The sequence below is a fragment of the Clavelina lepadiformis genome, chromosome 6, assembly GCF_947623445.1.
Source record: "Clavelina lepadiformis chromosome 6, kaClaLepa1.1, whole genome shotgun sequence".
Lineage (NCBI taxonomy): Eukaryota > Metazoa > Chordata > Ascidiacea > Aplousobranchia > Clavelinidae > Clavelina > Clavelina lepadiformis.
Genome location: NC_135245.1, coordinates 14,022,079 through 14,049,656, shown reverse-complemented (window position 1 = coordinate 14,049,656; position 27,578 = coordinate 14,022,079). Strand labels below are relative to the sequence as shown.

Here is a 27,578-nt window from a genome sequence, read left to right as displayed (position 1 = left end):
AATTCCCAACAATAAGAACAATTGTTGCTTCACATGCACAGATTTATAAACGCACATAAAGAATAGTCAGAGAAACATACCCATTTTACCCAGAGTTTTAGTCCTTTCTTACTAACATTCCCTGATACGCTTACATCAGTGGTTTTCAACCTAGGGTTCGCGACCCCAAGTGGGACCACTAGCTTTTTGGTGGGGGTCGCAACGCCTTTGATGAGTGGGTATATTTTTTAACTTTTTTTAAGGAAATCAAGTGGTTAAAAGCTGGTTTGCAAAGAATTAAATTGTCTTTAATTAGTTTTTTACTGTACAGTGCTATGCAACAGTTTAAGTAAGACCAGTTGCATTATTTGGGTTTATTAGTTAAAAATGCGTTTAATTATTACATGATAAACAAAAGATGATTGTTACAGAATAGTATTGCATAGATTAGCAGTAAAGGACTGTTACCACCTCATTTTAGCGTTGTTAGCCTAGTTCTTTTTTAATTTTGCAAGTACAGTACTACTATAGTTTTATTTTTTTACTCTTTCTTAAAAAATAGGCAAAAAGGGTCTCATAGGCCTATAGCTGAAATGAGGGCTCAGATCAACATATCTTAACAGATGAGGGGTACTCAGAGAGGAAAACTGCATTATTTTGGAAGGGGGTCATCTTGGATTGCCAAAAAGGTCGCGATACGAAAAGGGTTGAAAACCACTGGCTTATATGATCGCATGCCTGACGTGTGTGCTTCCATTTTGACTAGTAACGCCAGGTACTGTACTGTAATAGTATGATATACAATGCCTCACATGTATATTGTACATATATGATGTCTATTACCTGGAAATAAGTGTGATTTTTATAAACTTTGAATAAGTTGTCTGCACCTTTGGTTCGCCTAGGTCTGCCCAAGTTGCAATCGTTGGTAGAGCCTTTAGTATAGGCCTATGTACGAAACAATTTTAGGCTACCGGCTGTGCTGGCTAAAGTAACCACATACGTTACTTAAGTAAAAGTATTGTTACTCCTGACAAAATCTACTCCACTACAAGTAGAAGTATTGTTTTTCAAAACTAGGCCTACTTAAGTAAAAAAGTAGCACGTTTTAAACTACTCAGGTAAGAAATAGTTTCAGAAGTAGTTATTCACAAGTATGAGGTTGTGAAAGCACAAATTACCATGAGCTTGCTAAAAGCAATACAACTGCAGATAAATGCCTAGAATGGCCAGAGAATGCCTCTACGTTACTCTAGGCTAGTTACAGTAATCCGAAGCGTTACCAACTTTGGCACAAAAAAAAACATGTAGTACAGTGGAATCCACTTAATATGAACACCAGCTTTAATTGACCAGTTTGGTATGGTCTCAAATTTTGCTATATAGCCTAAAGTTCTCCGTTTACTATGACCGGTCTTTGGATATTATGACCAGCTTTTCAACTTTTTTCAACTTTGTCTCTCAATTTTTCACGTCAATTATGCTGCGTAACAATGACGATTGTGCCACATGTATTCTCAATCCACTTATTGACATTGACTTCCATGTTGGTTTATAATGTTAATGAAATAAATGACGGGTATCATGTTTTTTGTCTCTATTTACCTGACTGTCATGAATCATGATCCATTTTTCGCAGTACACCTGAAGAAGCAAGCTTATGCTTGCGAAAGCTCGTGTAGAAAAATATAAAGTTAACCTTCAGAGTGCCAAATTATATCCTGTTTTTATTTTACTTTAAAATCTGGTTTTTAACATGGTTCAGACTACATCAAGTTTGTAATAATCCTGTTGTATTTAAAAATTTTTATAGTAGCTTCAGTTATTGTGGCCATTCGGATATTATGACCAAAGTGACCTGGTTCCACAGGGGTCATAATAAACAGGGTCTATTGCATATTCTTTTGTGAGCTTTATATTTTTAATACAAATGTTTTTAAAAAGGATTGTTTCTGTTGCCAGAATTTTTTACACTCTTTTCCTAGGCGCTTTATTGTGTCTGAATACACAAAAAAACTTCTAGTTGTAGGCCTAAGTTTAGTGGCAAGACAATAAACATGAGATAACTCGTTGTTGAGCAGTCAACAAGTTAACTCAAGTGTTAAACAGTAGTAGGCCTAATTCTGATTCTAGATGATACTCTAAGTACATTATTGTACTAAGATTTTGGACCTCCAAATTTGTTTTTCATGATTTCTGTTTATCCTTACCTATGCCTGTGGATTTTGTTGATGACTTGGATACTTTCATTCAGCTAGTATAGTTATTTGGAACTGCCAAAAAATTGTTGACATCAGTAAAAAATGTCTTCGAGGCCAGATGGGTCAAAAGAAAGGAGTCGTGGAAGAACTAAAATGAAAGCTGCTGCAACAGTTGCTGGTACAGCTGCAGGTGAGGTGTTACTTTTTTCAGACATGATGATTTCACTTACTTGAAATATGTTAACTTAAAGTTAAAAAAATGCTTTGGTTCATATTGCCTACCGGCGCAAGTGGTGGCTCCCCAACAAGTTGGTTATAATAAACTTTGAACAATTGATCACATTTACTGATCTGATTTAAAAAAAGGTTGATTTTAATCAGTTTAACTTAACTTGCAGTACAGTGCTTCCTCGATTATATGGCTCACTACGCCATACGCTCAAATTTTTAAAAACGTTGTCAGAACTAGACCAGATAATTGAGGAAACACTTTAAAGAATTTTCAACAGTGGTCATAGACTGCAATCACCAACCAAGTCAGTAGCGTATTTAATGCATTTTTATGCTTTTTAGCAAGTTTTGAATTCTCTTATTTTCAAAAATGGGCATTCTACCAAGACAGAAGTGGTGTTTTACTCCCTGTTAATATTAAATAAAGCTTTGATTCATGACTCTTTATCCTGTAGGCCTATTCTTTACAAGACACATAATTTTAGAGATAATTTGTTCTATTATGTTACAAACAATACCCAAAGCGAGTGAAATGCACCAGTAAAATTACAAGTTAACTGCTGTGCATTAACCTTTTAAAGTGATTATTTCACTAAAGTTGCTGAATCACAATACGGTGACCGGCAGGTTTTTTATGATAGGTTTATTACACTTACTTTGGACCAGGAAAAAAAAGAAATGCAGTGGCATAATGGTTAATGATGAGGCTCGTATGCTGGAGATTCTGGTTTCATTCTCAATATTGTTTGACTTCTTTTTTGTTCAAATTTATTTTTGATGTAATTCAGTGATGAGAGTTTGGGAAATATTGTCATTTTTAATTGAAAAAAAAGCATTTAAGTAATTTCAATTCACAGCCTAGCTTACCACAGTAATTTAATCGTGAGAAGTGAGAGTTTGGGCCAGGAGAGATTTAGTTAATTTACACTTTGGAAAAAATTATTACATTGTTTTAATTTAAAAGTTAGCATACATTTAAGTTCACTGACTATCGTAATTGCTCTTTACTGTATTTTCCAAATTCGACAACCGGCAGCCTGTAAGGTAGACGCTGCCTTAACATTTTAGTAGATGCATTGCAAGCGAGGACAGCTTCCCAAGGATTTAGGATTAATAATTGATTTCTGTTTAATGCAATGACTAATGGTAGAGAATATGTAATAAAATGTGGGTAACTGAAATTTGCAAACAATTATGAATTATGGTAATGATCAAAATATCAAAATATTTGATGAATGTTGCTTGCCTACTTTTGCATAAGATATACAGTACTTCTTGTTTAATACAAGTAGAAAATCTCAGACAAGACATCAAACAGCAAAAAATGAAAATCCCTTTTTGCCATTGGTGAAAAATTTGAGAGCAATGAATCAGTAGTGTTTTCAGTAGTAGAATCATTAGCGTAGCAAAAAATCATTATCTATTATGGAATTGAAATTTTTTGGGAGATTTTTAAAGCTTTCTTGGTATTTATGTGCAGCAAAAGAAAATTGTGAAATTGAGGAAAGCCTTTTTAACCACAGAACTTGGTTTATAATATCACCTTACTCAAAAGCTTTTTGAATGTTCATGTCTATTTAGTAAATGCATTTAAAATGTTCCTCTTAGTTGATTTCTTGGCCTTATATAGATATATTTGCTTTCTTGTAAAGGCTTAGCAAAAAGAAGGAAGGCTCCGCCTCCGAAATCCTCCAATCGTACAAAACTGATCATTTTAGCAGCTGGCATTCTCACTTTTATTGCTGGCTTAGTGGTGCTTATAATGGGTAAGTTTTTTTTATGTAAATGAACCACTTACTACTTGATAATAATCAGTTTACGACTTACATGTGTATGATTTTAGACACTTTTATAACAAATGTCTTTGCTGATTCTGACCAAGGTTATGCATTTTGCTTTAATTTTATATTTTACTGTTCTTTTTGAAGTTGTTTGATTTTTTTAATTATCTTAATAGTCATTTTATATAGGGCTGATTATGTGATGAACACTTTCACGAAAATATTCTTAACTTGATAATATGTCATTGTATACAAATTGCAAGATATCATTCCTCCCTAAATGCGAAAACGATTCAACTCCTTCAAATGTATCACGAAATCCCTGTTGTAGAGTGCTAATATAGACTTGTCGTTATTCTTTTTTCTATTACATTTGTTTTGAATTTTGCATGCTAGAAACAAGAGTGCTTGAGACAAGACATATGTTCCTGAAGATATCCATTTGTAGTTCTTTATACAGACGAAATTGGTTAATCCATTACTGTTTGAATGCATATATAATTTTATTGAGTACAAGTGTCACTAAGTACACTAAGTCCTATGTAACATTAAGCAAATACATCGGTTAATCACATACTGCCTAAAGGTAAAAAATGGATTACCACATAAGGTTTTTGTTTCAGTTGCTACCTCCATTCAATTAATTCCATATTTTATTTAGCAAAACGTTCCAATGAAATGCATGTTACACAATAACTAAGTTCCCTTTCAAATTTTTTGTAGATTTCTTTGCTTCAGAAGAACAACAAAATAATGCTTATTAAGTCGTTATAAACGTTATTATCATCATCTGTCAGATGGCATCCAGTTTTGTTTTGTCTGTTTTACTTTCCTTTTAATGCCGTGATAAATTGCAAATGCATCATTGCAAATCTTTTTGCTGCACAGTGTGGTCGACCAAGTCTGATAGATATCTACACATACAGTCATACATGTTAATACAGGGGTGTCCAATGTTTTTGGCCAAAGGGCCGCATGCGATTTACCAATGATTGCCCGGGCCACTTGAGTGTTTACTGCTAATTTCTAATTAAAACCCTCACCCCAAAAGTCTAATCTTAGAAAAAAATTGTGATTCAATAAAATTAACTTGAACAGTTGTGCATCCCTGCACTAGAGACTATAGTATATTATCTATCTATTGCTCTATTATCTATAATCTCTTTAATAAATTGCTGTACAGTATAGAGCAATAGAAAAAAAAAGCAAACAATAAATGCCAATTTCCTGGAATGTAGGTTCGCCAGAAATTACATAGATGATTCAGTTGATAATATAAGTCATTTCGAAAAATACCACACGAGCCACAGGTTGGACACCCCTGTGCTAATACAAGGGTGTATGGCTTTCATTCCTGTTATTCATTGCATTGTGTAAATTGTCTTTTTCTGAAGTATAAATTTATTAAAACAACAATGTAATGCTTAGTATGTAGCAATAGAAGAAGCAGAGATGCTTTATGTGGAGAAACATTTTGCTGCATTTCCGCCGAGGTATTATCATATTTATATCAAAGCAACCATTGTAAAAGGTAGAAACAGCTACCAAGCAAAATTCTTTATCTTAATTTTTTTGTGAAGTATATTATAGTGCAATAATTTTCATCAGTATTTACATTGTACCAAACCCAAACATTAATAGGCTAGCAATACTACGGTGTAAATAACGAGAGTGGCATGTTGGCCAAACAGGCATTTCAATACCAAACATCGTATATTACATGATGCAGTGCACTATAAAAATACCACATTGCATTAAATATTGCTTTTGTGAAATGTCACAAACATCAGATGATGCATCAGTACATCTCTAGTATAGTATATATATACTAAAACATTGATTCATCTTTTGCACAGTGATCCTCGTTTAATTAATTATCGTCTAAGCCAGAGGTGGGGAACCTATGGCTCGTGAGCCAGATGTGCCTCTTTTTTGATGATGGCATCTAGCTTGAAGATGAATCTAAGCTGGCGTTTCTTAGCATGATTGTTACCAATAAAAAATTTTCTGTAATTGTAAGTCAGTTTACTGTAGGAAGCATGCTATTAAAGAGTTAATTCAGATTTTCACCAATGAATTGAATTGACTACTAAAATTGTTGTTTTTGCTTAAAAATGCATGCGTTAGTTGAATTAAGTGTTAATTAAAAATATGTAGCTTGCATGGGTCCTTTAACCAAAAAGGTTCTCGACCTCTGGTCTAAACTTGGGTCAGTTCACTAATACAAACTAATGTTTGTTAGTCACTTTTAGTTTCGAAGCTTCAATATAAGTGTTTCATTTCCTCCATTGTACAACCAGAACTTGGTGAAAGTTAAAACCATAATTGTTAATATCGCTACTCTCGTGATATTATTTGTTGATCTAAGTCGATAAGACGTTGGGCAGAATCTCTTGTATTTTAGACAGTCTTGAACATGAACGTTATTACTCCACATACGAATCAGCATTAACAGTTATCAAATTCATTTCTGTTACTGTGCTATAACTTAGCAAACAATTCAAATTATTATCAACAACATGAAATAATACAGGATATACCTCGTTTGTTTTTGTGTTGGTGACATTTAACGTTGCAAGACCAGCTATCTTAATTTTGGTTTTGTTCCACATTGTCAGCTGTTTGGTGCAAGGTTGGAGTTGAGTATATCGCACATACTTCTTACATATGGTATTGACGTCAGCACCGGTATCCAATTGAAAATGTACCGTGCGTACAACTTTAATGTTATTTTTTTGCAGTATTTATGAATTCAGATCAATTTGATGTATCTCAAGAACAGTTCAGTGGTGATATACAACTAGAAGAAAATGATAATGGATTTATCACTTGGAGTGATGAATACAATGATGTTAACTCACCTCAATCAAAGGCATTGGCTGATGATTTAAAATCAAAAGCAAGTGTTTTGTGGTGCTTTTTATGTGAATCATAATCACATAATGATGTAACTAATACTTAAAGTTTAAAATTATAATTTAGAATTAAAAGTAAATTAAATTAAAGCTTAAAGTTTTAGTTTAGTTTTAGTACGCATTTTCAAAAAAATTTTTGTCCTTGTTTGCAGCTCTCCTCTGCATTGGAAGCGGAAGGTGTTTATACAGACAACATTGACATAGTGTCTCTTTCCAAAGTTCCTCTAACTACGGTTACAAAACATGTAAAGGCCAATGAGACAAATCCAATTTCAGGTCGAACAGAAGAAACGAGAACAGTTCGTATTTGTTTATTAATTTTCTATTATCGACACTTGCTAACTATCCTTATAGATCAGCGGTTCCCAAACTGGGGTCTGTGAAGCAGTTTCAGAAGGTGGGTGTAGCACATGACATGAGAGTTGCGCTATCCAAAACTAAACCAAACATTGTTGAGTTAGTTGCAGAAAAACAAGTGCACCCATCCCATTAAACGCTTACCGTATTTGTTAGTTTTTATAAGGCCGTGAAATATTAAAATAATTGCAAAGGGTCCGCCAGGCAAATTTTTTAGAAAAGTTTGGGAACCACTGGTATAGATGAATCATGATAAACTATCGTTAACTGAACATTGACTGTCGTGGGGTTCAAAGCTAGTATTACTCAAAATGCCAGTAAGTCAGTGATAAATGCATAACTGATAAAATCTTTTTGAAATCATGTTTTGGATACATTGTAACTACTTAATGTTCTACATTTGTTTTATGTGGTAGAGGAAGCCTTTGGGACATCTCCAGATACTAGAAATGGCAGTTTGCATGTTTGCAGTGAGTGGTACATTTGCAGTAAACTCTTAGTGAATCCAATGATAAGTAATTTTTTCGAGTTGTACGCGGGAGCCAATTATTTTTTCATGATAATATACACTGACTGCCAACATGTTAATACCATGCAGCAATAATTTAATTAAGCTTTAAATACTTACCATTTGTCGTATTATTTCACCAAGTTGCCTTATAATGCTTTGGTTTTGTTGCCCGCTGCCAAGACAAACTGCAGGGTTAGACTTGTACCCCATCGTCCCTGTTACTCCCTTCATCAGATTCCTTTGCACTGGTTGTTTCCATTTTTTTGGTTTGCGGCACTCTTTTTTAATGAAAAATTCTGCAACACTCTATTGCCTAACAGTTTTTCTTTTAACATTTTTTATGATGCAATTGGTTGCGGGTAATATGAAAAGAATTAGTTTGAAGCTTATAAAAAAAAAAGTGTTTTAATTAGAATATTTAGCTGCAAATTCCTTGCTTTGTCTGAAACTTTGCGGCACCCCTATTGAGAAACACTACCGGTAATCTTACTCTATTGTTAGTGTACTGTGCTTTACTTGGTTACTGCTTTAAGAGGTAGCTTGTTATGTAGTTATTAACAAACATTTTTGTTATTTGAGTGAACTTTAGAATGTTTCAGACTATTAGTTAGAACAATGTAAAGTTACTGTTCTTTTGACGTCGGATTTACTTGATATTGCTTTAATAAAAATGTGGCGTAACTAGTTAAAACACGGCATATTTTCTTTGACCAAGAAGCTCTTTCTGTTCATATCAGCGACTTAGTCTGGATAATGTGAGATCCATCTTCTGTATATACCAGGGCCAGCCTTAGCAAGCGAAGGGGATGATTGAAACACTTTTGTGGGGCCCCACTCATTGGCGCATGCAAAAATTTTTGAAGTGGGCATGAAGTCAAAATGATAGAAATCGATGATGAGAAGGAACGTGGCCCGATGCCAAGGTAGAGGGGTCTGGGGACATGCCCTCCAGAATATTTTAGTGGCTATTCTTACATTGTGTCTTAGTCTTAAGTTTTAAACTTAGGTGAGGTGGGCCATGTCATAATGCCCCCTCCAACAGGAGGCCCCACTATCAACTGTATCTTAGAAGTGTCATGCCTGACCGAAGCTTTGGCTGCTAAGGTACAGTGTAATTTACTTGATGGACTGTTCCAAGATGACCTATCTGCTGACCTATGTAAGTGTAGTCTACTGTCTCTTGTCTCTGTATTGCATTGACACGCATTCTAGCAACCTTTTTACACTTTAGCTACAATTTTTATTTCATTGTATAACATGTCATCACATTTCATTTCTTGTGCAAACATAATAACATGAAAAATTGTTATTAAGTCTTCTGCAAATGCTACAGTGGTTCAGCAGCCAGAAAACCTGTACAAGCCCATGCTGTCATCAAAGCACAGCAATTGAGCATGCCTTGCAGATGCGTTTTTGAGCTTTCGTGCTCATCTAATCTTGTACAAATGTTTGACCAATTTTTTGAAACCAGAACTTGTGAGTGCATATCCAGAGCTAAAAATTTTGCTCTGGGAGCAAAAAATTCTATCTTTCGATGCCGAGTACATTAGCCATGACAACCTACCACTTCACCATTTGGCCATTTAATCATTTGTAGTGAAACTTAGAAAAACTGTGTCCCATCACTCTTGTTTCTGGGGAAAACTTCTTCTGTGGTTGTGGGTGGTCCTCTTTGAGCTAAATAGTCCCTAACATTGAATAATTAATCAATCAATAGTCCAATGTTACTCCAATGCTTCCAGCCATTTTTGAATTATTATTCATCCTCATCAGATGCACCAGTCGACTAGTTTTCTTCTTTGTCAGGCTCAACACTTTCGAAATGACTTATCTCTCTTCTTGTACACAAACTGTGACTAAAGGTTATCTTGTTGCCAATGTCACAGTAGATTTGTTGATTTGCCTTGTTAATGATTAATTAGTGTGGTATGAGGGTACTTTGGAACTGTATCACTTTGCCAGTTGGTTTTTAATATATAATTTGGCTTAATGTATAATTTGGATTCCTGGAACAAAGGAACACGACCAGAAGCAAATGTACAAGACATATAATTTGACACACATATATTGTCGCCACCAGATATTAATATTTGTAAGTAATAATCATGATAAGTTCACTCATAATCTAGTCCTTCTGTTCGTGACCCTTTTTTGTAATGACAGTCTTTTCAAACTCACCCATTAGTGTGTTTCTCACTCACTCACTTGCTCTCTCTACTCTCTGGTCTCCTCTCAGTACTATATCACCTACAGTATTTATAATATTCATTCTTCTCCCCTTTTGTCGGATAGGGGCGGTGCCTTTCTGGAAGCATGGTTTTCTTGCTTGCATTTTTTCCGACAATGTGGCAACACATGATTCCATTGTAGATGTAGCCTGTCTATCAGCTATTTCATCACCCTGTCTGATTTCCCGCATGGATTAATTTTTGGCGATTATTTTCAGCTATTGGCACCAGTTAAATAGGACGTTCATTGAATATAATTCTTCACCTTCAACGAGTCACCGCGATTTCGGTCTTGAAAGACTGCAGTATTTAAGGAAAAATGTCTTGCTGTCTTGGGTTTGGTGTCCATATCGCTTGAGAATAGAGTAAATGCCGTCTTGCTTCCTTGATTATTTCTGCAGCATAAGGCACTGACCTCATTGATATGTGGTTGCCCGAAAATCTTCCGATGACATAGTGTACTGGTCACGTTATGCACTGGGTGATTCGCCACAAAATTTCCACTTTCACTATCAGGCGTAAGATCATCAGGCTCACCGCCTACATAGTCACCTTCTTCACTATGCTGTGGCCCTTTTAGTTCTGTTGCAATACTTTACTTTAGGATGGGCCATTTTTATCTAACTGCTTTTCTCGAGACAAGGGGTCGTTTCCAGTGTTAAGCGTTGGCTATCAGTATGGCGCAGTGGTTATTGAACAAATCACATTTTGTGATGAAATTAAAAAGTTCAATGAAAAAGTTCCGCCATAAAAAGAGAGGCAAAGAAGGTCAACGTGTCTAACAGAATTCAGCAGCAAATAATGTGGCATCCTGATATCACATTATGTGGTGGTGACTTTTTCTCGTTGTTTTTGTTATAATTAAAATTCAATTAAGCACTTTGTCCAGACGCTAAGGCATGACTCGCATCGTTTCAAATATTGCGAATATAACCAAATAACCTTTAATGTATTAATTAATGTAGGATTAAAATAGCTCAAACATGGGTTTGAGAAACTCGTTTATGTCCAACTTAAAAGTTTAAAAGTTTAACTTTTCTGACGACTGTCAGCGCTCGTATCTTTTTTGCATACGAATTGCTAATAAAATGCAACTAGGAACAATAATAGCCAGAGAATTGTTTTTATCTGTTCAAAGTATGCTTAATTCTACTGTATATGCTTGTCACTGGCCGAGCCTTTAAAGCAAAACTCTCATTTGACTTAAATTGTTAAGCGTGTTGATATTTTGTTACCATGTGGCATGCACTTTGGTTTCAGGTTATTTCAAGTCATGCTTCTGTAATAGTGATGTGATTTCAAGTGGTTTCATAAGCATGGCAGCTTTAATCTTTGCAAGTATTTTTAGACCTTCATTTGTTAAAGAATCAATAAATTTTTAAGTTGGCGTTTTTGTTAGCAGTCACTATTGTTGTTTATCTGGTAATGAACTGTGAACATTAAATAATAGTAGAGAACGTTTTATGAAATTTTTTTTGAAGGAACAATAGTACTGTATCAATGAAACCAAGCTTTATTTACAGTAGTACTAAGAAACATCGAAAATGTGTGTAAAGTGTTCACCTGCATCACTTTGACGTAGATTCAATTTCCACCAGCCAAAATCTTCAAGGCAAAGCCTGCTATGTTAAAATTTTACTGAGAACCAGCCTCAATATCAACACTTTTGATACTCTCCCGTGTAGGTGTCAATATTGTACAAAATCAATAAATGAATGCTATTTGTTGTTACTCTTTTATTTTGTAAATCCTGGAAATTTTCTGGGATAATTGAGTGAAAATCCCAGAAATCCTAATCCCGGCGAAACCCAACCTTAATTCAGTGGGAAAATACCATTATAAAAATAAAAAAACAAAATAAACTTTTGGAACTAAAATTTATGTTGATGTAGATTAATTGGGAACATAATATGCTGTTATATATAAAGTTACTTGGGTGTGAAACATGGGAATTCCATCAAGGCCAAAGAAATTGTGCTATTAAAAGCAAATTGTTGAGACAAGCTTTTTTATGGCAATTTTAATGATGTCAGAATATGTAAAATAAGCAAATAACATTTGCAATGCAATTAGTAACTAATTGTTAACACAAACTTACAACAGTCAATTAATTTTTTTCTGAAACATGCCGAAACTATATATATATATACTGAATTTTAGTATTGATTGTTTTAGGGGAGACCGGGGCTAGTTGGAACACTGGGTTAGTTGAAACATCGCTGTTTTAGTACTCCCCAAAAATATTTCTAAATCTTTACTGCCCCTTAGTGATTGACAACGATGTTATCTATTCGCCATATTAATTTTATTGGTCTCAGAGCAGAAGCATTAGAGTGGCACATGTTTTTCTGTTTTTTACACTTTGAACTAAAATTTGAACTTGTTGTAAATATCGTGTAACATAGTGCTTTAGAGAGATAAGTGAAAGTTTATTAGTCTATATTGACCGTAGGTGCCATGGTACCAGAAAAGGCAGAGGCAATTAAATTACCTGGTTTAGTGGCTACATAAAAAGTAAGTTTTCTCTCCCATGTGCATACGGGGTTAGTTGGTACAATTTGAATGGGGTTAGTTGGAACATGTTCCAACTATGAATGTCACACCTGAAAGCATAAGGCCATTTGCAAAAGCTGCTCCCAGAAAGAGGAAATCCAACATAAATCGCGGAAGAACCAGGATTTTAACTGACACCCCTGAAAAACAGGAACTTGTGGTACAGGTTGAAAAAAAGAAAAAGACAAGTAAGAAAATTTGTAAACGCTTGATAAATGCTTCAAAGTCTGACTCTGACGAAGCACCGCCACCACTCTTATCAGATGAGGAGGACTGCTCAGATGGGAGTACAACAGACGATGAACAAATGACAGAGGTTAATCAACCAAGTGACATTAAAGAAGGTGAATTTGCACTGGTCAAATTTTCTGCAAGAAAAAGTGTGCAGTACTACGTTGGCAAGTAAGTGATGTTTTTGAAGATGGGGACGTAACTTTCAAATTTTTGAAGCGCTCCAGTCACTCTAAATTAGTGAGAGAACGCCCCTCGTTTATTTTTCCTATGGACACTGACGAATCGGACGGAATTTACTCAAAATTTAAAAGACATTGTGTTCAAATTTCCTGTTCCTTTGAACAGAAGAGGAACGAAACGCTGTCAGCAGAAATTTGTCTTCCCTGTTGACTTGTCGGGCTACAATCCACAATAGATTGATTGATATTAAAACAACAGACACTTTTGAATACTGTATATAACAAATCGATGTATGTTCCAACTAACCCCGTGTGGTGTTCCAACAAACCCCGGCCTCGGGGTTAATTGGAACAACTGACTGATGTCTGAAAAATTAAAGTTTGTGCGTAAACCTGTAACAATTTCTGGTCAGTCTTTTGCAATAAGTTGTAGATCATCGTAGTCATTATGCCAGACTAAATAAAGGTTTCGAAGATCATTCTGAATTTTGGTGTTTAAATTTTCCTAAAATTTGTTCCAACTAACCCCGGTCTCCCCCTACTTATCCCAAGGATATTGTTAGAATATCTTAACTGGTATATGTTTTCAAAATTATTTTAGTACTCTGTCAACTACGTGAAAGCAAAGTATAAAACATTTGGCAAGCCAGCTAAGAATGCAGCTACTTTTGGAAGTGCTGATTCTGGTTCATGGGATAATGTTTGGAAGATCGTTAAGCTAAGAATTGCAGGGACAGGATTGAAGACCTCAATAGAGCCTGTTAACCGTAAGTTCATGAGTATGCTTTGAGTCAGTTATGACTGCCTGCAATTTTAGTTAGAAAAATTGTTATAAACACTTGTGAATAATTTAAAACAAATATTTAGAAAATGACAATGTAAAACCCCATAGGTTGTGCATATAACAGATGCGGATGTACCTGATAATCACATATAATTCTGGTAATTGGTAAAACAGATATAATTCTGGTTTGTATGGTTTCCTACTATTTTTAATGCATTTAACCTTGCCTATAGCAAAACCGTTTTTGTGTATAAATAATGGATGAACTCTTCAGTCCTTTTGAGGTATAACAAAGTAAAAAAGCGTGTATAACGTTTCTGTTATATTCGCAAATAAATCGATTGTTGGCAGTAGTGCAATAGCTATTTCAAACAGTATTTTTAAAAGCCAATGCACTGAATACAAGTGACGATGTCCTTCAAGGATTTTCAACATCATAGCTCTTAGTTTGTGTGTCTGCACATCAAGCGTTTTATTAAAGTTTCAAAACTACTATATTAGCAAAGCAGAGAGGAAGGAACAATGCTTGGTATTATAGACGACATAATTAATCATTAGAGACAGTCCGTAAACCAGTTTAGGCCTAAATCAACTTGCTATGTTTAACTTATGTGTTGACAGCTTAAAGCCATTGAATTCTTTCAAAGTGTACTAATATAGAATTTAAGCCTAGTCACTAACTTGATATTACAATATTAATGATATTTGCCTTTACCCCCAGATACTTTTAGAAGTAGGCACCTATGATGACAGTTAAAGCCTACATTTTTCTTCGTGGTACTTGATTCGACTTTTCACTTGTGTTATACTGTTGTATTATAAACAGTTGAACAGCATTAACCAGTATAGCAAATAGAATTAGCATAACAAAATTGATTTAGTAACATTTTAGTTACAGCGACAAATAAATAGATTAAAATATGTCTTGTTGTTTCGTATTTGAATATGACTTCTAAGTAACTCACCAGTGCGAAATGTAACATATAGAGGCCTAGGGAGCTTGTACAGTGTAACGGATGAATATAGCTGGTCCCGACTCATATCAATTCAATGTTTTCATTTAAAAAGATATGCTGATGACGCACTATGGGAAATATGAACTATGTGAAATATAGAACTTCAAATCACGAATACAAAAATAGAATTGACATCTTTTTTGAAATAGTTCAAAATAAATATAAAGAAAATACACCGGTTACATTTCAAAACTTTACTCACGTAATCGCACCATTATTTTCTACAAAGGGCAACAGCGTAACCTGATTAGGTCAATTGTAGGTAAAATAGGAATGTACAATAGGTTACAGAATACTTCATTAATCTAGAATAGCTTATTTTGAAGACTGTAGAATTTGAAATAATCTTCAAGAATAGTGTGTAAGTTAAAAAGTTCAAGCTCCAACTGTTTTTTTTCACCTTTACAATGAGAGTACAACGTTACTGACAATTCAATGATGACAATTGTCAAATCGCAGTTTAATATGTGCAACGACATAGTGCAGTTTAATTCATAACTGCTAACACGTGGAGCATTTAGTTTTGCTGACTGAAAATGAGATCGACAGCAAGATTGACAGCATACATCAACGAAAGCATTTAAGCATGAAAGGAAGCCAGTTCTGAAGATTCAGAAAAATTAGAAATTAGATTCAAATCTTCTAAGATTCAGTCCTTAAAGATTCATTGATTTCTGTGCATCATCTTTAATCATGGATCATATGTAAGTACTGTATAGCATCAGTATACATTTATACATGGCCACATGACAAAACATTTTCTTGAACAGAGATACACCAAGGAGTAACTTAGCTCCCACAAAATGAACGATAAACGCAGTTACGTTGCAGCTACAAGAACTGAACTGAACATGTTTTGCGGTAATGAAATCGCTATGAGAAATTGCTACCTATTGGGCTTGAAATATCTATGTATTTCACTCAAAAACAAACATGTGATAAAAACTTAAACTTAAAGACTTTGTTACATTAACGCTGCATGTTTTTCACATGCTTTACTCGTTATAAAGCCTAAAGTGGTATATCAAGTGAACTGTTCGTACCACATTCCATCGTTTTTGTTACGGGTTAAAAATATATTTTTATACTTGTACATACGTGACTACAAAAATGATTGTGCATTTCTCTTCATGTTTATTTTTGCCAAAGTTGGTAACGCTTCGGATTACTGTAACTTTGCATAACTGAAAGTAATTAGATTGGTCTCTTTAACTTTGAGGCAGCGAGCTTGTATTGTATCACCTCTAACTGACCAGCTGGTATCATCACTTTTGTATCATTATCACCCCTCGGCTCCTCAGGTAGTTGGCGTCTGTGCTCAAGGGTGTAACAATGGTAGCGCAACTTACAATCGATCGCAGTTCGATTGTTGCGGGCCAGGTGCTTTAACCGCTTTGTCACCGAGCCAGCAATACTACAATAATCACATCATCTCGAGCACAGTGTAGATGTACGGTATACATCAAAATCTATTAGAGCCTACAGTAAATTATGATGCAAAGCTACATGAAAAGTGCCATGATACCAGTTCCTCATGCTGATATTTTGTTTAATTTTTAGCCAACCCTTCCTTTACCGATGCTGTTAGTCAAGGGATTTCAGATCACGCTTATGAAATTTCAGTTCCAACACCAACTAAACAAAAAAGTAATTTATAACAGATGTATATTATCTTTTTCTAAAATAATTGCATTTATTGGCGTACCGGTACTTGTTATATCCAACAGCATTGCATATTTTCAGGTGAATTGTGTGATTGTGAAGAAACAGGAAGTGGTTTAAGTCAGCTACTTCCTTCAAAAATATGCAGTTGTACTAGTGGTTGCTTGGATGAAGATCGAACAATAAAGGGAGGAATTGAAAACATTTTCCATGTATCCACACCAATTTGTGCTGCAGCTTTTTATGCAGAAATAATAACAGTAAATACCTTACACTCATATAATAGAATAATTGATATTTTAGTTTAACTAACAGCGACTAAATTTTACCAGCAAGCTAAATTTTGACTTGAACGAAAAGCTTGCTGTCGATATAGATCATGAAATATATTAAGTATATTTGATGATCTAAGATCATCCAATATAGACATCATTGCACTTACTGAAACCTGGGATACAGAATTTTACATGCCCATCTGGTCCCTGGGGAAATGGAGTTGCGCTGTTATTTAATACCAGACTGATTTGTAGTGACTGATTGCATTGTATTGATTGATTGCAAGTTTAATCAATTCAAGCCCTTATGTTGTCGAATGACTAGCTATCGCGCACACCTGTGTTTATGTATATTTGATGGTGTTCTACCACCCTCCTCCATCACAGACAAATAGCTTCAGGTGTTACCGGTATCTGATTAAGGTAATTTTTGATTAGTGGTCTGAGTTTCTCGATTCAAGTGAAATCATTATAATTATAAATTCTTCTTAACTGCTTCAGAGCTCCATTTCTGTCAGCGACATGATCGATTTGGGTGGCAATGTTTCTAGCCATCCTCTTAAAGTTGTTGCTCACTTAAACTTTTTCAAACGTAGGAGTTTCACCATTACTCACAATGGAGTTTCACCATTACTCGTCTATTTGTTTGATCGATTTTAAAACAGGTTTCCGCTCTACTTGTAAGGTAAGCTGCCATTCTGGGTCCATTGAATCTCTTTTGGAGTTGTATACTGCCCCTTGTCAAGATGCCATCGACAAACATTCTTCTGTAATCTGCAAGGTGCATAGTTTGCAGTATAACAGACATTTAAGGAGAAAACTTGAACGACTTTAGCACAGAACCGGTTTAATGGCTCACAAAGTGATGAACAAAGATCAATGCAAGGTTGTTGGTAAATTAACTAAAGTCGTGAAGTGTAATTACTATTATAGGTTGCTAAACAAGATCCCACACCATCGGAAACAGTTGCTCACGGTGGCATGCCAACTTCTGGGATACAAATCTAAATGTGAAACTTAGTTTTATGTGCTGTTATAAGTTACATAATCTTTATCATTATTGTTTTATACTCTATTCGTTGCTGTTCTTGCTTTGTCTTTGTTGTTTTATATGTGATTGTTAAGCGCCTTAGATTATTTCTTCTTAATGAATAAGGGCGCTATATAAATGTTATTGTTACACTAGCCAACGGGCCAAATATTAAATTAATCGTTTAGCTCACTATAATGCTGAATCTGTCACAAGAACTTTGCCATTTTGTTAATGTTTGCTAGCAATGAAGCGATCGTTGCACATTTGTAGCCAGAGACCTCTAAAACACACAGGCTCACTATTTTTCTTTTTTTTTGAGTGCAATCCATAAAAATTCTCCAGAGCTTACACATTCGATGCTTTTATGGAAGAGCAACCCAGTGCCCTGGCAGTACATCGTCCTATCCTCCCATGTTTTCTTTAAGATTAGTGATTAAATGCAATAATATTGAGAGATTCAGAATCTAGTAAAGGGTGAATATGGTGATCCATATCTCGGTATAATTGAATAAATTCAGCAAATTTTCCAGGTCTATGAGACAATTGCTGTTTTTTTGAAAAATGTATAATTTTCCCCACAAGACATCTTCAGCTTATTATTGATATGGAACCGAAATTGAAATAGATTCAAATAAAAAGTTTAGTATTACTATTAGTGTGATATCAGCTAGAGATGAGGATTAGAATAATGGAATCTGTTACCAAGTGAAAATGCCGAGTGAAACTATGCTTAAACGAAAGAGCAAATTGCATTAAAGAATACCACTTGCGAATTTCACGATCAGTATTTCATGTTTTTCTAATCATGTTGTTCTATTATGTTCCTCGTTTCTCTTCTGATTGGTAGCCTTGTATTTTGCTTGGTTTCTTGTGCTGAAATATTATTAACTTTTGCACGACTGGCACCATCATGAACAGTTTTTGCTGTACTTGGGCACACTTTTATGTTTTTAAATAACCTAATACAGACCAAACTTTCTCTAAATACATAATTAGTTCCGTTAATTTATTTCACATTTCAAATATATTAAGTACTTAAAAAACTGAAACACTATAATATCAAGGCTGGATTATACACAGACAACAAACATAATTCATTGCATGGTTATAAAGACCAGTAAGCACTTTTTCAGTATGTTTTACTGTACTGATATTTATCTAGAAAAATCATGAAAAAATTGCTTTTAAAAACAACTTTTGCATAATTTTCATCAATGAAGCAAGGTTTTCCTTGATCAATGGACACTAAATTTTGCCCTGGATTACCTTGAAATATTGAATTTATGTCCACACACCTCGCAAAATATTGAACACTTTCAAACAAGCAAGAATGCACAAGTTTTCACCTCTCTGCCTAGTGCATGTGTGGCTTATCTTCTTTCCCTCCTTGAGCTTGTTTTCTTGCTAAATTAAACAATGCAGTACAACTGCAATACATACAGCACATTGCGTACAAGATGCCAAACAGAATCTGCTTGCTTTGTCCAGGTGAGCCCATTCAATTTTTACTCTGATTTTAACAAGATAATTCTGTTTATAACTGATGGAAATTGTTATTTAGTTTAGTCTGAAATTAAGTGGTTTAACAGAGATGTTTTTTTTTGTAAAAAAAAACTAAATTCATTAACAATTATTACGTTGAATGTCCTTACAAAAAAGTATCAACTAAGTTATGCACTAAGCGGTTTCAATTCTGAACAAAATGTAGGTGTTTTATTTCCACTCATTTGCACATAAATACTGTGGTTTAACTGGATGATTAAATTCTTATTTGAAGTAAAACATTTTGTACCAATTTTCCATGCAAAAGTACGCTATATATTCTTGGCTTTGAAAGTTTTCAGTGCAAAAGCCTTTACCCTTTTTCATATCATATCATACATTTTCATATCAGTACTGAAAAAGTATGCGGTGAAGCAATTCCGTACTATAGTACTGCGGTACTGCCCACCTATGTTGATTTGAGAGGGAATACTTTACCAAGACGTTTACCTTTCTCGGGGCCTTTCTGTGCATATAATATAAATATGTTTATATGCTGAAAAATAACAATAATAAGCAAATAACATAGATTTATTGCTGTTGTCATATTACTTAACTGAGCCTATGACCATAACCGTATCCTCATTCCTCACTATTATTATTCATTCTCCATATAATTGATTCCATAGCAACATAAATTTTCAGTGCCATCTAATTTCTCTTTCGGTATTTAACTGAAACAATTTTTTTTTGTTCTTTTAACTTACCATAACTACTTGTGCAGCACTACTTATTTGCACAACCACGTTGAAAAAAGAAGAAACTCATTAAACAAAAGGATTTTTCCTGACTTATTCTTGTACCACAGTTATTTTGAAGAAACTATAACTGTTAATCTCGTCATCAAATCATGCTAGATAGAATTTAACACACTAAACAAACAGTTGTTGCCAATACTGCCTGCGGTATGTAAGAAAATTTAAAAAGTTAAATTTAGCATGGACACCAAATGCATTTTTGAAGATGTATTTTTAAATAATACAGTATTAAGTTTTACTGTCTCTGATGCAAGTTTTTTTTTATTAATTGTAAACATTTTGCTATCCACCATCATGGTACAACGGTGAAAACATTTGCGAGGCCAAGTTTTTTGTTTGGGCTGATTCGACTGTGCTAGCTAGCTGATTCGACTGTGCTAACTTTTTAAAAGTCCGTACATCGTTGTTAACTATACAAGACTTAAATAATTTAGTATCTAAAAGTATACTGCATAGCCTCCATTTATAGCCAAAGCTTCATTTTTGACATCAAAAATTTAGCTTGCCAGCATTAAAAATTCACAGGAGCAAAATGTTAGGATTTCGACTCAAATGTAAAACAAATAAAATGCCAAAAACTTTATGACTAATAAATGTCTTGTCTTGTTTTGACTTTTCTATTTGTTCGTCACATAAAACAATTCTGTTATATTGGCACATATACAAATGAAATGAATGTTTGAACTATGTTAGTATATTTTGTTGTATTTTAACTATCAAGTTGAATTGGCTTCAAGTCGGTACTTTTATAGAAAAGTGTTGTTTTACTTCCTAGGTGTTTTTATATAATAACTGATCAATTTTATTTTTAAAAAAGATATAAAGAGTTTATGGTTTTATTAAAGGTGAATTTTCACGGCACAATTTTTATTATATTTCAGCTCAGTGGAGGACTTGTGGACATCTTGTATTCTGGGAAAGGAACTGTTGGTAAAGCTCCGGACAAAAGCATCGAACAATTTAAAATGGAGAAGGGACCTGCATATGAAGATGATATAATGACTCTTAAAAGTATTTTAGCAGTTTCTCAATTCCATTAAAATAATATAAGATATGAATTAATCATACAAAAATATCACATATGCAAAATTATAAATGAACCTATAATTCAAGAGTATAATTTGTCTTCATTTGGGATTGACTTCAAAATATTTTGCAATTGCTAAAATCATTTTATATCTGGTGATTACAGCTAGAACATTACACTTGGAGATCCATTATTCTAGAATGTTCATTCCTAAATGTAGCCCAACCCATAATTAACAGAAAAACCTAACTTGTATAGACAATTTTTCCCATTGTTTACTTTACCATAGGCTGACTCTTTAGATTGGAATATACTTCATTTTCAAAGGTAGAGTATAGAAAAACAATGAATTCAAATTAAGATATTGTTTAACAGAACAATTTTCACATGTTTGAGGTCTACTGCGTTTATATGAGCTTAACATACATTTCAGGACCTTTCACTTAAACGCTAAAAGTTTATGTTATAAAATGTTTGTATGATAAACCCTTGAGTAATTTTTTTGTGAAAATAGTTCCTAAAACTGTTTCTAAGTGATGGCATGGTAAGGTATGATAATTAATCTTTATCCGCCAACAGAGAAGAATCTTGGCACGACCTAAACTCAGCTTCGTTGCGTCGTCGTTTCGTCCAGTTGCATAACCTGTGTCATGTTTCAAAGATTTCCTGCAGCAAATGTTGCACCAGCTTACAAGAAATTTAAATCGAAACACATAAGCTAACCTGCTAACGTGAATATTGCTCATACAATTTTTTAAAAGTATGGTTTTTAAATATTGGCAACACTTATATTAACAGACTACAGCAGCCACACAGTATTAAGAAGCATTTTAAAAGGTAAATCATATTGATTTGCACATTATTTATTAATGCACATAATTAGACAGATTGAAGAAGTTTTAATCAAAGCAATCAGCCAATCAAACACTTTGAAACACATCAAAACTGTACTGTGTAAAACATTGCCTTAAATTATTTCAAAGCAATAAACCAAATACCCTCTTATTGAAAATCGTTGGACCATAGGTAAAGCAGCTAAGTGTTATGAACCTTACATTTATGTTAAAGATCTGCTGGCGATGGTTTTTATTACAAGAACATGTTATGTTGTAACTTACTTACAACTTATGTTGTTTCTTTTAGATGGAATGTAAGAAAACATTCAGATTTTGTTCACAATTTGAATTGAATGATTCAAAATCATTTAACATTGATATATTTCATTTATATCAATCTATATTTAATCTATTCATTTTCGTAACAACATTTTCAAAGTTTTTATCTTATGTTAGTCAAAAAATGATTGGAATGCTGAAGAATCTTCGGGTCCAAGTCAGGCAAAGACTTAGTTTGGGGATAAAAATTATCATTCCAGCTGTTAAGAAAACATGCAATGTTCAACCAATCGAAGTGGTGGCTTAAGGCACATTTAAAGCTGTTGTTACACTGCATGCATTGTTAAATTTAAAGATAGATTAACTGCTAATAAGGTCAAAGCTGTTGCAGCAGAAATTGTTATGTAAAATATAATACAGTAGAAATCGCCTGTAGTGGCTCCGTCTAAGGTAACATTTCTTATCTAATGACACCTGTTGCACAGTCACCTGCAATGCAATATGCAAATCATAAAATTTACGTAGAAATAATTTTGTTTATAGTGAATCCTAAAGTATAGTGTTCATACATCAAAATTTATTGAAACATTTTTACAAAAACAAACGCAAACAACGATATTCGATTTTCTGTAAAAATAAATTGCTTCACAGAAAAACACACATGACCAAATGTAGTGTACTACATGTGGGTATGATTTAGATCAGGGATGTCCAACCTTTTATTATAGTGGGCCGCATTGTCACTTGAAATAATTGAATGGGCCGCAAAACCTATTAAATTACAAGAAAAATAGGTACATGAAGTACATACTTTTGGAGTGAAAATGACTAGTGGGCCGCACAAAAATCTCAGGCGGGTCGCAGGTTGGACATCCCTGATTTAGATAAACAGATCGTTAACTTGTCTTTGTATTGCACTCACTATGCAGGTTCATCTGCAGCATTTTTCTTTTGCTTCACTTATAATGAGAGGTGGGCAGCGCCACGATACTATAGTACCAAATTGTACCGTGGTAATTTTTCAGTACCAATACCATTATTGCCATTATCTTTGGGAAAAAGTACTGAATCCTTGTACTGACTTTTTTCAAGGTTTTAAGAAGTAAGTTTTCAAAGTTCATTTTAATGAAACATTACTGCCATCTTTTATCATTCGCTGTTGTTTTTTAATCTGTGACAAATATCTGGGCCTGTAGCTGGGCCCAAATTGGGACAAAAATCGCACTTGGTACAGCGTCCTTTATGCAAAAGTACTGAACTACTTTTTTGAAACAGTACCAAATACCGGTACCGTCGTTACATCTTTTACCAAGTAACGTAACCAACTGTACGTTTGAAGTACAGACTGCCCACCTCTGCCTATAATTACATTGCTTCTATTGGCACTTTCAGAGGTCCCTTTAGGTATCATTATAGGTGAGTTCTGCTGTATTTCTTAAGTACCAGTTGAATAAAAAAAAACTGGTGATTCTGTGCTGGTTAAAAGGCATTTGACTTGCCATTGACCAAACTTTGCTATTCATTTGAAAAATAAATGTCAAATTGAAGTAAAAGTCACATTGCACATCATATTGAAGTATTGCATCTTTGTGTTCAGCTGTTGGAGGTGTAATTAAACCTACACCACCCTCTACAACCGCAGATCCTAAGATATTTGGTCATTTTAAAGTAAAACCAATTACTCCCAACCCTTATGTGGACTATGATGAATTGAACGAAGAGAAATCACTTCATGCAATTGAAAATCCACCATTACTTGTTCATGTATTGGTTAACACACTGGATGGAAACCCGATTACTTACAAGTAAAGAGTTTGCTTGCGATAATACTTAAACTGCTGCACCACCGTGTGTACAATACAGGACAATGAAAATATAATATATATATTTGAAAATGATTAAATGCTTGAACACAGTTTAATTTAAGACTACAAAAATATGTTTACTGTGATTCCTGCTGGGTGTTGTGCAAAACGTTTGCGTGTATAACACATTGCTATTCTTGTTCTAATTGCAGAGATATCTTTGTAAATCCATCAGTAGATGAGATGAAAGCAATTACGGATAAACTAGAGACAATGGTAGTTTGTACACAATAAGTAGTTTTTGGTACTGTATTGATTCATTACGGATTTAATAAACATAGTTGTTGTTTTATGGTAAACTGTGAAACCATTTCTTGCAACATTAGGAAATAATTTTCAAATTGTTTGTAGGTATCTCTTGACAGCATAGGAATGCAAGAGATGTCTGTTAACGTTTTACGTTTTTTGGAAAAGCGTGGTGATAACGGCTTAATTGTTGTTTTCAGCATTACATCTCCTGTTGAAGATATGGTCCAGGTAAAGATATCAATCATTCATGAAAACATATGGCACAGTCATTTAGATCTATCATAGGTGTCCGTTTTCATGATGGTTATATTGTCTTTCGAGGACGCTTTAAAATCCCCAAAATGTCCTCTTTTTTGGCAATACAGTACCATTTTCAAACTGATGTTTTTCATTTGAATTGTCAGCATCGGGCCAACAAATGCAAATTCGTTTTGTGTTGTTTAGTTATATTACGCCAATTACGGCTTTGTTATTTTGGGAGGGCCAGAGTTGGGCTACCGCACTTCTAAAAAAGCGTCGATTGTCCTTACCTTCTTATATAAAGAAAAGAATGCGCTCGTTTTGTCGCTCACGCTCCAGCTCATTTTGGCAATAAAAAAATATTTTCACTCCGGCACATTTTCGGACACCAATCGCATTCCTATGTTACAAACATCAAATTTGCATTGTAAAACGTTTGTCTAACTGCAACTGTAATTGCTTATGATTTTAATTATTTGTTGTAAATGTTACACGAAATTTGGTGGAATCCCATGCTGAAAAGGTTTGTTTTGGTCACACTTGCCACAAAAGATTAACAGACGACTGGAGTATTAAGAACCTTCTATAATTGTAGATTCCAATGTTCAACAATTTAGTATTCTTCACTTTCAACTAATATTGCACGTTATTGACAATAATTAGAAAGTTATGTAACGGAGCTACTGTTACCAACGTTTGGTAACATATTACCTTATTACGCAACCTACTTTTTTGGCATATGTTACGCACACAAAACGTCGATAATTACTATCTTTTAATCTGTATATGCATTCACTGTGCAAACGCAATTGAAATGCCTGCGAAATCTATCTCCTGGCCCACATTGCCGCTTTCCGAATCAGGGTAATAGCAGATTGTAATGTGACGTTAATAACCGTCCTTAGGTAACTATTGCTATGACCCTAAATCGAGTATGGAAAGTATGGCAGTGACACTAGTAAAGTAGTATCAGACGAATGAAGCCCATGAGATATATCGCTTTCGCTTCTCTTGCAAAAGTAGATCACACACTACATCGATAAAGTTACGATAAGCAATTTAGTTTGGGATAATGTTTAACGATTATACAACGCTTGGTCTAGCCCAGGGGTTTTGGTAAGCAGTTTGGAATTTAGGCAAATAAAAGCTAAGAAAATATAAAAAATGCTTCTATCGCTAAATGCCATTGGCAAGGATTCATTGCAGAATTTTAAGTCATACGAAGGACTTCTTCAATCCCAGATTATATATTTTGCCGCAATAACATGCCACTTTTACTGAAACTCAAAATTATAAAGCATCGTCATCTGAGATGGAGTTACGACCATTGCTGGAACCTTTGCCAACAACATATTATAATTTAACTATTGCAGGCAGTTACAGCTATTGAGAAGCAAGGCCAATCAATATTTTCTGCATTGTCCAATGTCATGTCTAGTTTTGGAAGTCTTCGATCTATGAGATGTAAGTGGTTATACTTAAAGTCTTGTGTACTTTCAAAGAGTTGTTATGGTATTTGCGTTTGGGAGTAATGTAACACAAAAATGATATAATTATAAATTTATAATCGATAAACTCCTAGGCAACAGGGCCGGTATACATTAAGGTTCTGTCCTGGAATTGTTACCAGGTACTGTATATTGGGTTATAATAATTGCATTATTCGTTGTCATGTTATTCTTCTATGATTATTATTTCAGTTAACGACGCTGTATATAAAGGGCTCGATAATGTTAACAGAAGTACACGAAAACGTCGTTCTGCGAGAAAACGTCTGCAAAAAAGGATGAAAAAGCGGGGTGAGTTTAACGTCGTAAAGTACTACAATAAAAATATTTCTCTGATTCGTTATGTTATGTACCAGTAGGAAACCTCGTTGGAGTCATCAAGAGAATGCTGTGAACTTTAGAGACTTGGGATAGATTTATAACATTTTATATTGCATGTAATTTTAAAGGTTTATATTAGTTAAATGAAATTTGTTAAAAAATACATGCACAGCAGAAAGCCGTTTGGTTTATATTGTTTGCGTTTTATGAGTAACTTGCTTTGGTGGTTTAATTCCAGAGCTAGTCAAGGTGCAAGTTTAGTTGTAAAGTGTTCGATAGTAAGCGCTGCTTCAGCTTAAAGCGTTAAAAGCCAAGAAGAAAAAGTCCAAGAAACTGCAGAATCTGACTCCATGGTTTAAAGCCGTGTGTTGTTCTTGGTATGCACAAAAACTCACATACTGCCTGGAAAAATAACAACATAAAAACGATATTCAGACAAACCGAAACTATATAGCGTAAACGTAATGATAAAAAACCAAATTTATAAGCAAAGGTGTATATATAATCAACGGACAGGATGTAAATTAAGCGACAAAACGAGAACTTAAATGAAAAATGATCAACCACCACAAGTCAATTTTAACTAAATTGTCTGAGTTAAAGTGGTGCTACGTGGTCTACTAGGGAAATACGGTACTACGACACCTTATCGAAAGACACTTTATCGAAAGACACTTTATCGAACGACACCTGATCGAAACGACAGCTGATCGAAAGACACTTTATCGAACGACAGTTAATCGAGCCGACAGTTGATCGAAAGACACTTTATCGAAACGACAGCTGATCGAACGACATTTTATCGAACCGACAGTTAATCAAAACGACAGTTGATCGAACGACACTTTATCGAACCGACAGTTCAAGCAAGATTTTAGCGTGTTTCTCAAACATTGGAACAATGAGCCATTGTGATGTGCGGTCTTTGTAATGGTGTGCATTAATGAATTGTGATGTATATATCATAAAGTTGACGATTTATATTTTATATCTATATTTTATATTTGTATCATA

At 34.3% G+C, this 27,578-nt stretch overlaps 1 protein-coding gene across 2 annotated transcripts; it reads left to right on the top strand.

Annotated features, from left to right (window-relative positions):
• Positions 1 to 614: 614 nt before the first annotated feature.
• LOC143462050 (uncharacterized) lies at positions 615 to 26,755 on the top strand. 2 transcript variants are annotated; one of them, XM_076960060.1, is made up of 15 exons: positions 615 to 754; positions 2,234 to 2,370; positions 4,064 to 4,177; positions 6,934 to 7,091; positions 7,260 to 7,406; positions 13,771 to 13,936; positions 16,530 to 16,616; positions 16,713 to 16,891; positions 21,121 to 21,250; positions 23,979 to 24,186; positions 24,399 to 24,462; positions 24,598 to 24,723; positions 26,109 to 26,199; positions 26,436 to 26,534; positions 26,603 to 26,755. In XM_076960060.1, the coding sequence occupies exons 2-15, from the start codon at positions 2,283 to 2,285 to the stop codon at positions 26,635 to 26,637; spliced, it is 1,692 nt and encodes a 563-aa protein (XP_076816175.1). In that variant the 5' UTR covers positions 615 to 754; positions 2,234 to 2,282; the 3' UTR covers positions 26,638 to 26,755. The 2 variants fall into 2 exon arrangements, with proteins under 2 accessions (XP_076816175.1, XP_076816174.1); XM_076960059.1 differs by having other exon boundaries at positions 26,600 to 26,755.
• The last annotated feature ends 823 nt before the right edge of the window (positions 26,756 to 27,578 follow it).

Excerpts from the sequence above, each read along its gene's own strand:
- LOC143462050 (XM_076960059.1), top strand. The coding sequence starts at position 2,283 with ATGTCTTCGAGGCCAGATGGGTCAAAAGAAAGGAGTCGTGGAAGAACT. Across the intron at positions 7,092-7,259 it reads CTGATGATTTAAAATCAAAA|CTCTCCTCTGCATTGGAAGC; the intron begins GCAAGTGTTTTG and ends CCTTGTTTGCAG. Across the intron at positions 16,617-16,712 it reads AACACCAACTAAACAAAAAA|GTGAATTGTGTGATTGTGAA; the intron begins GTAATTTATAAC and ends GCATATTTTCAG.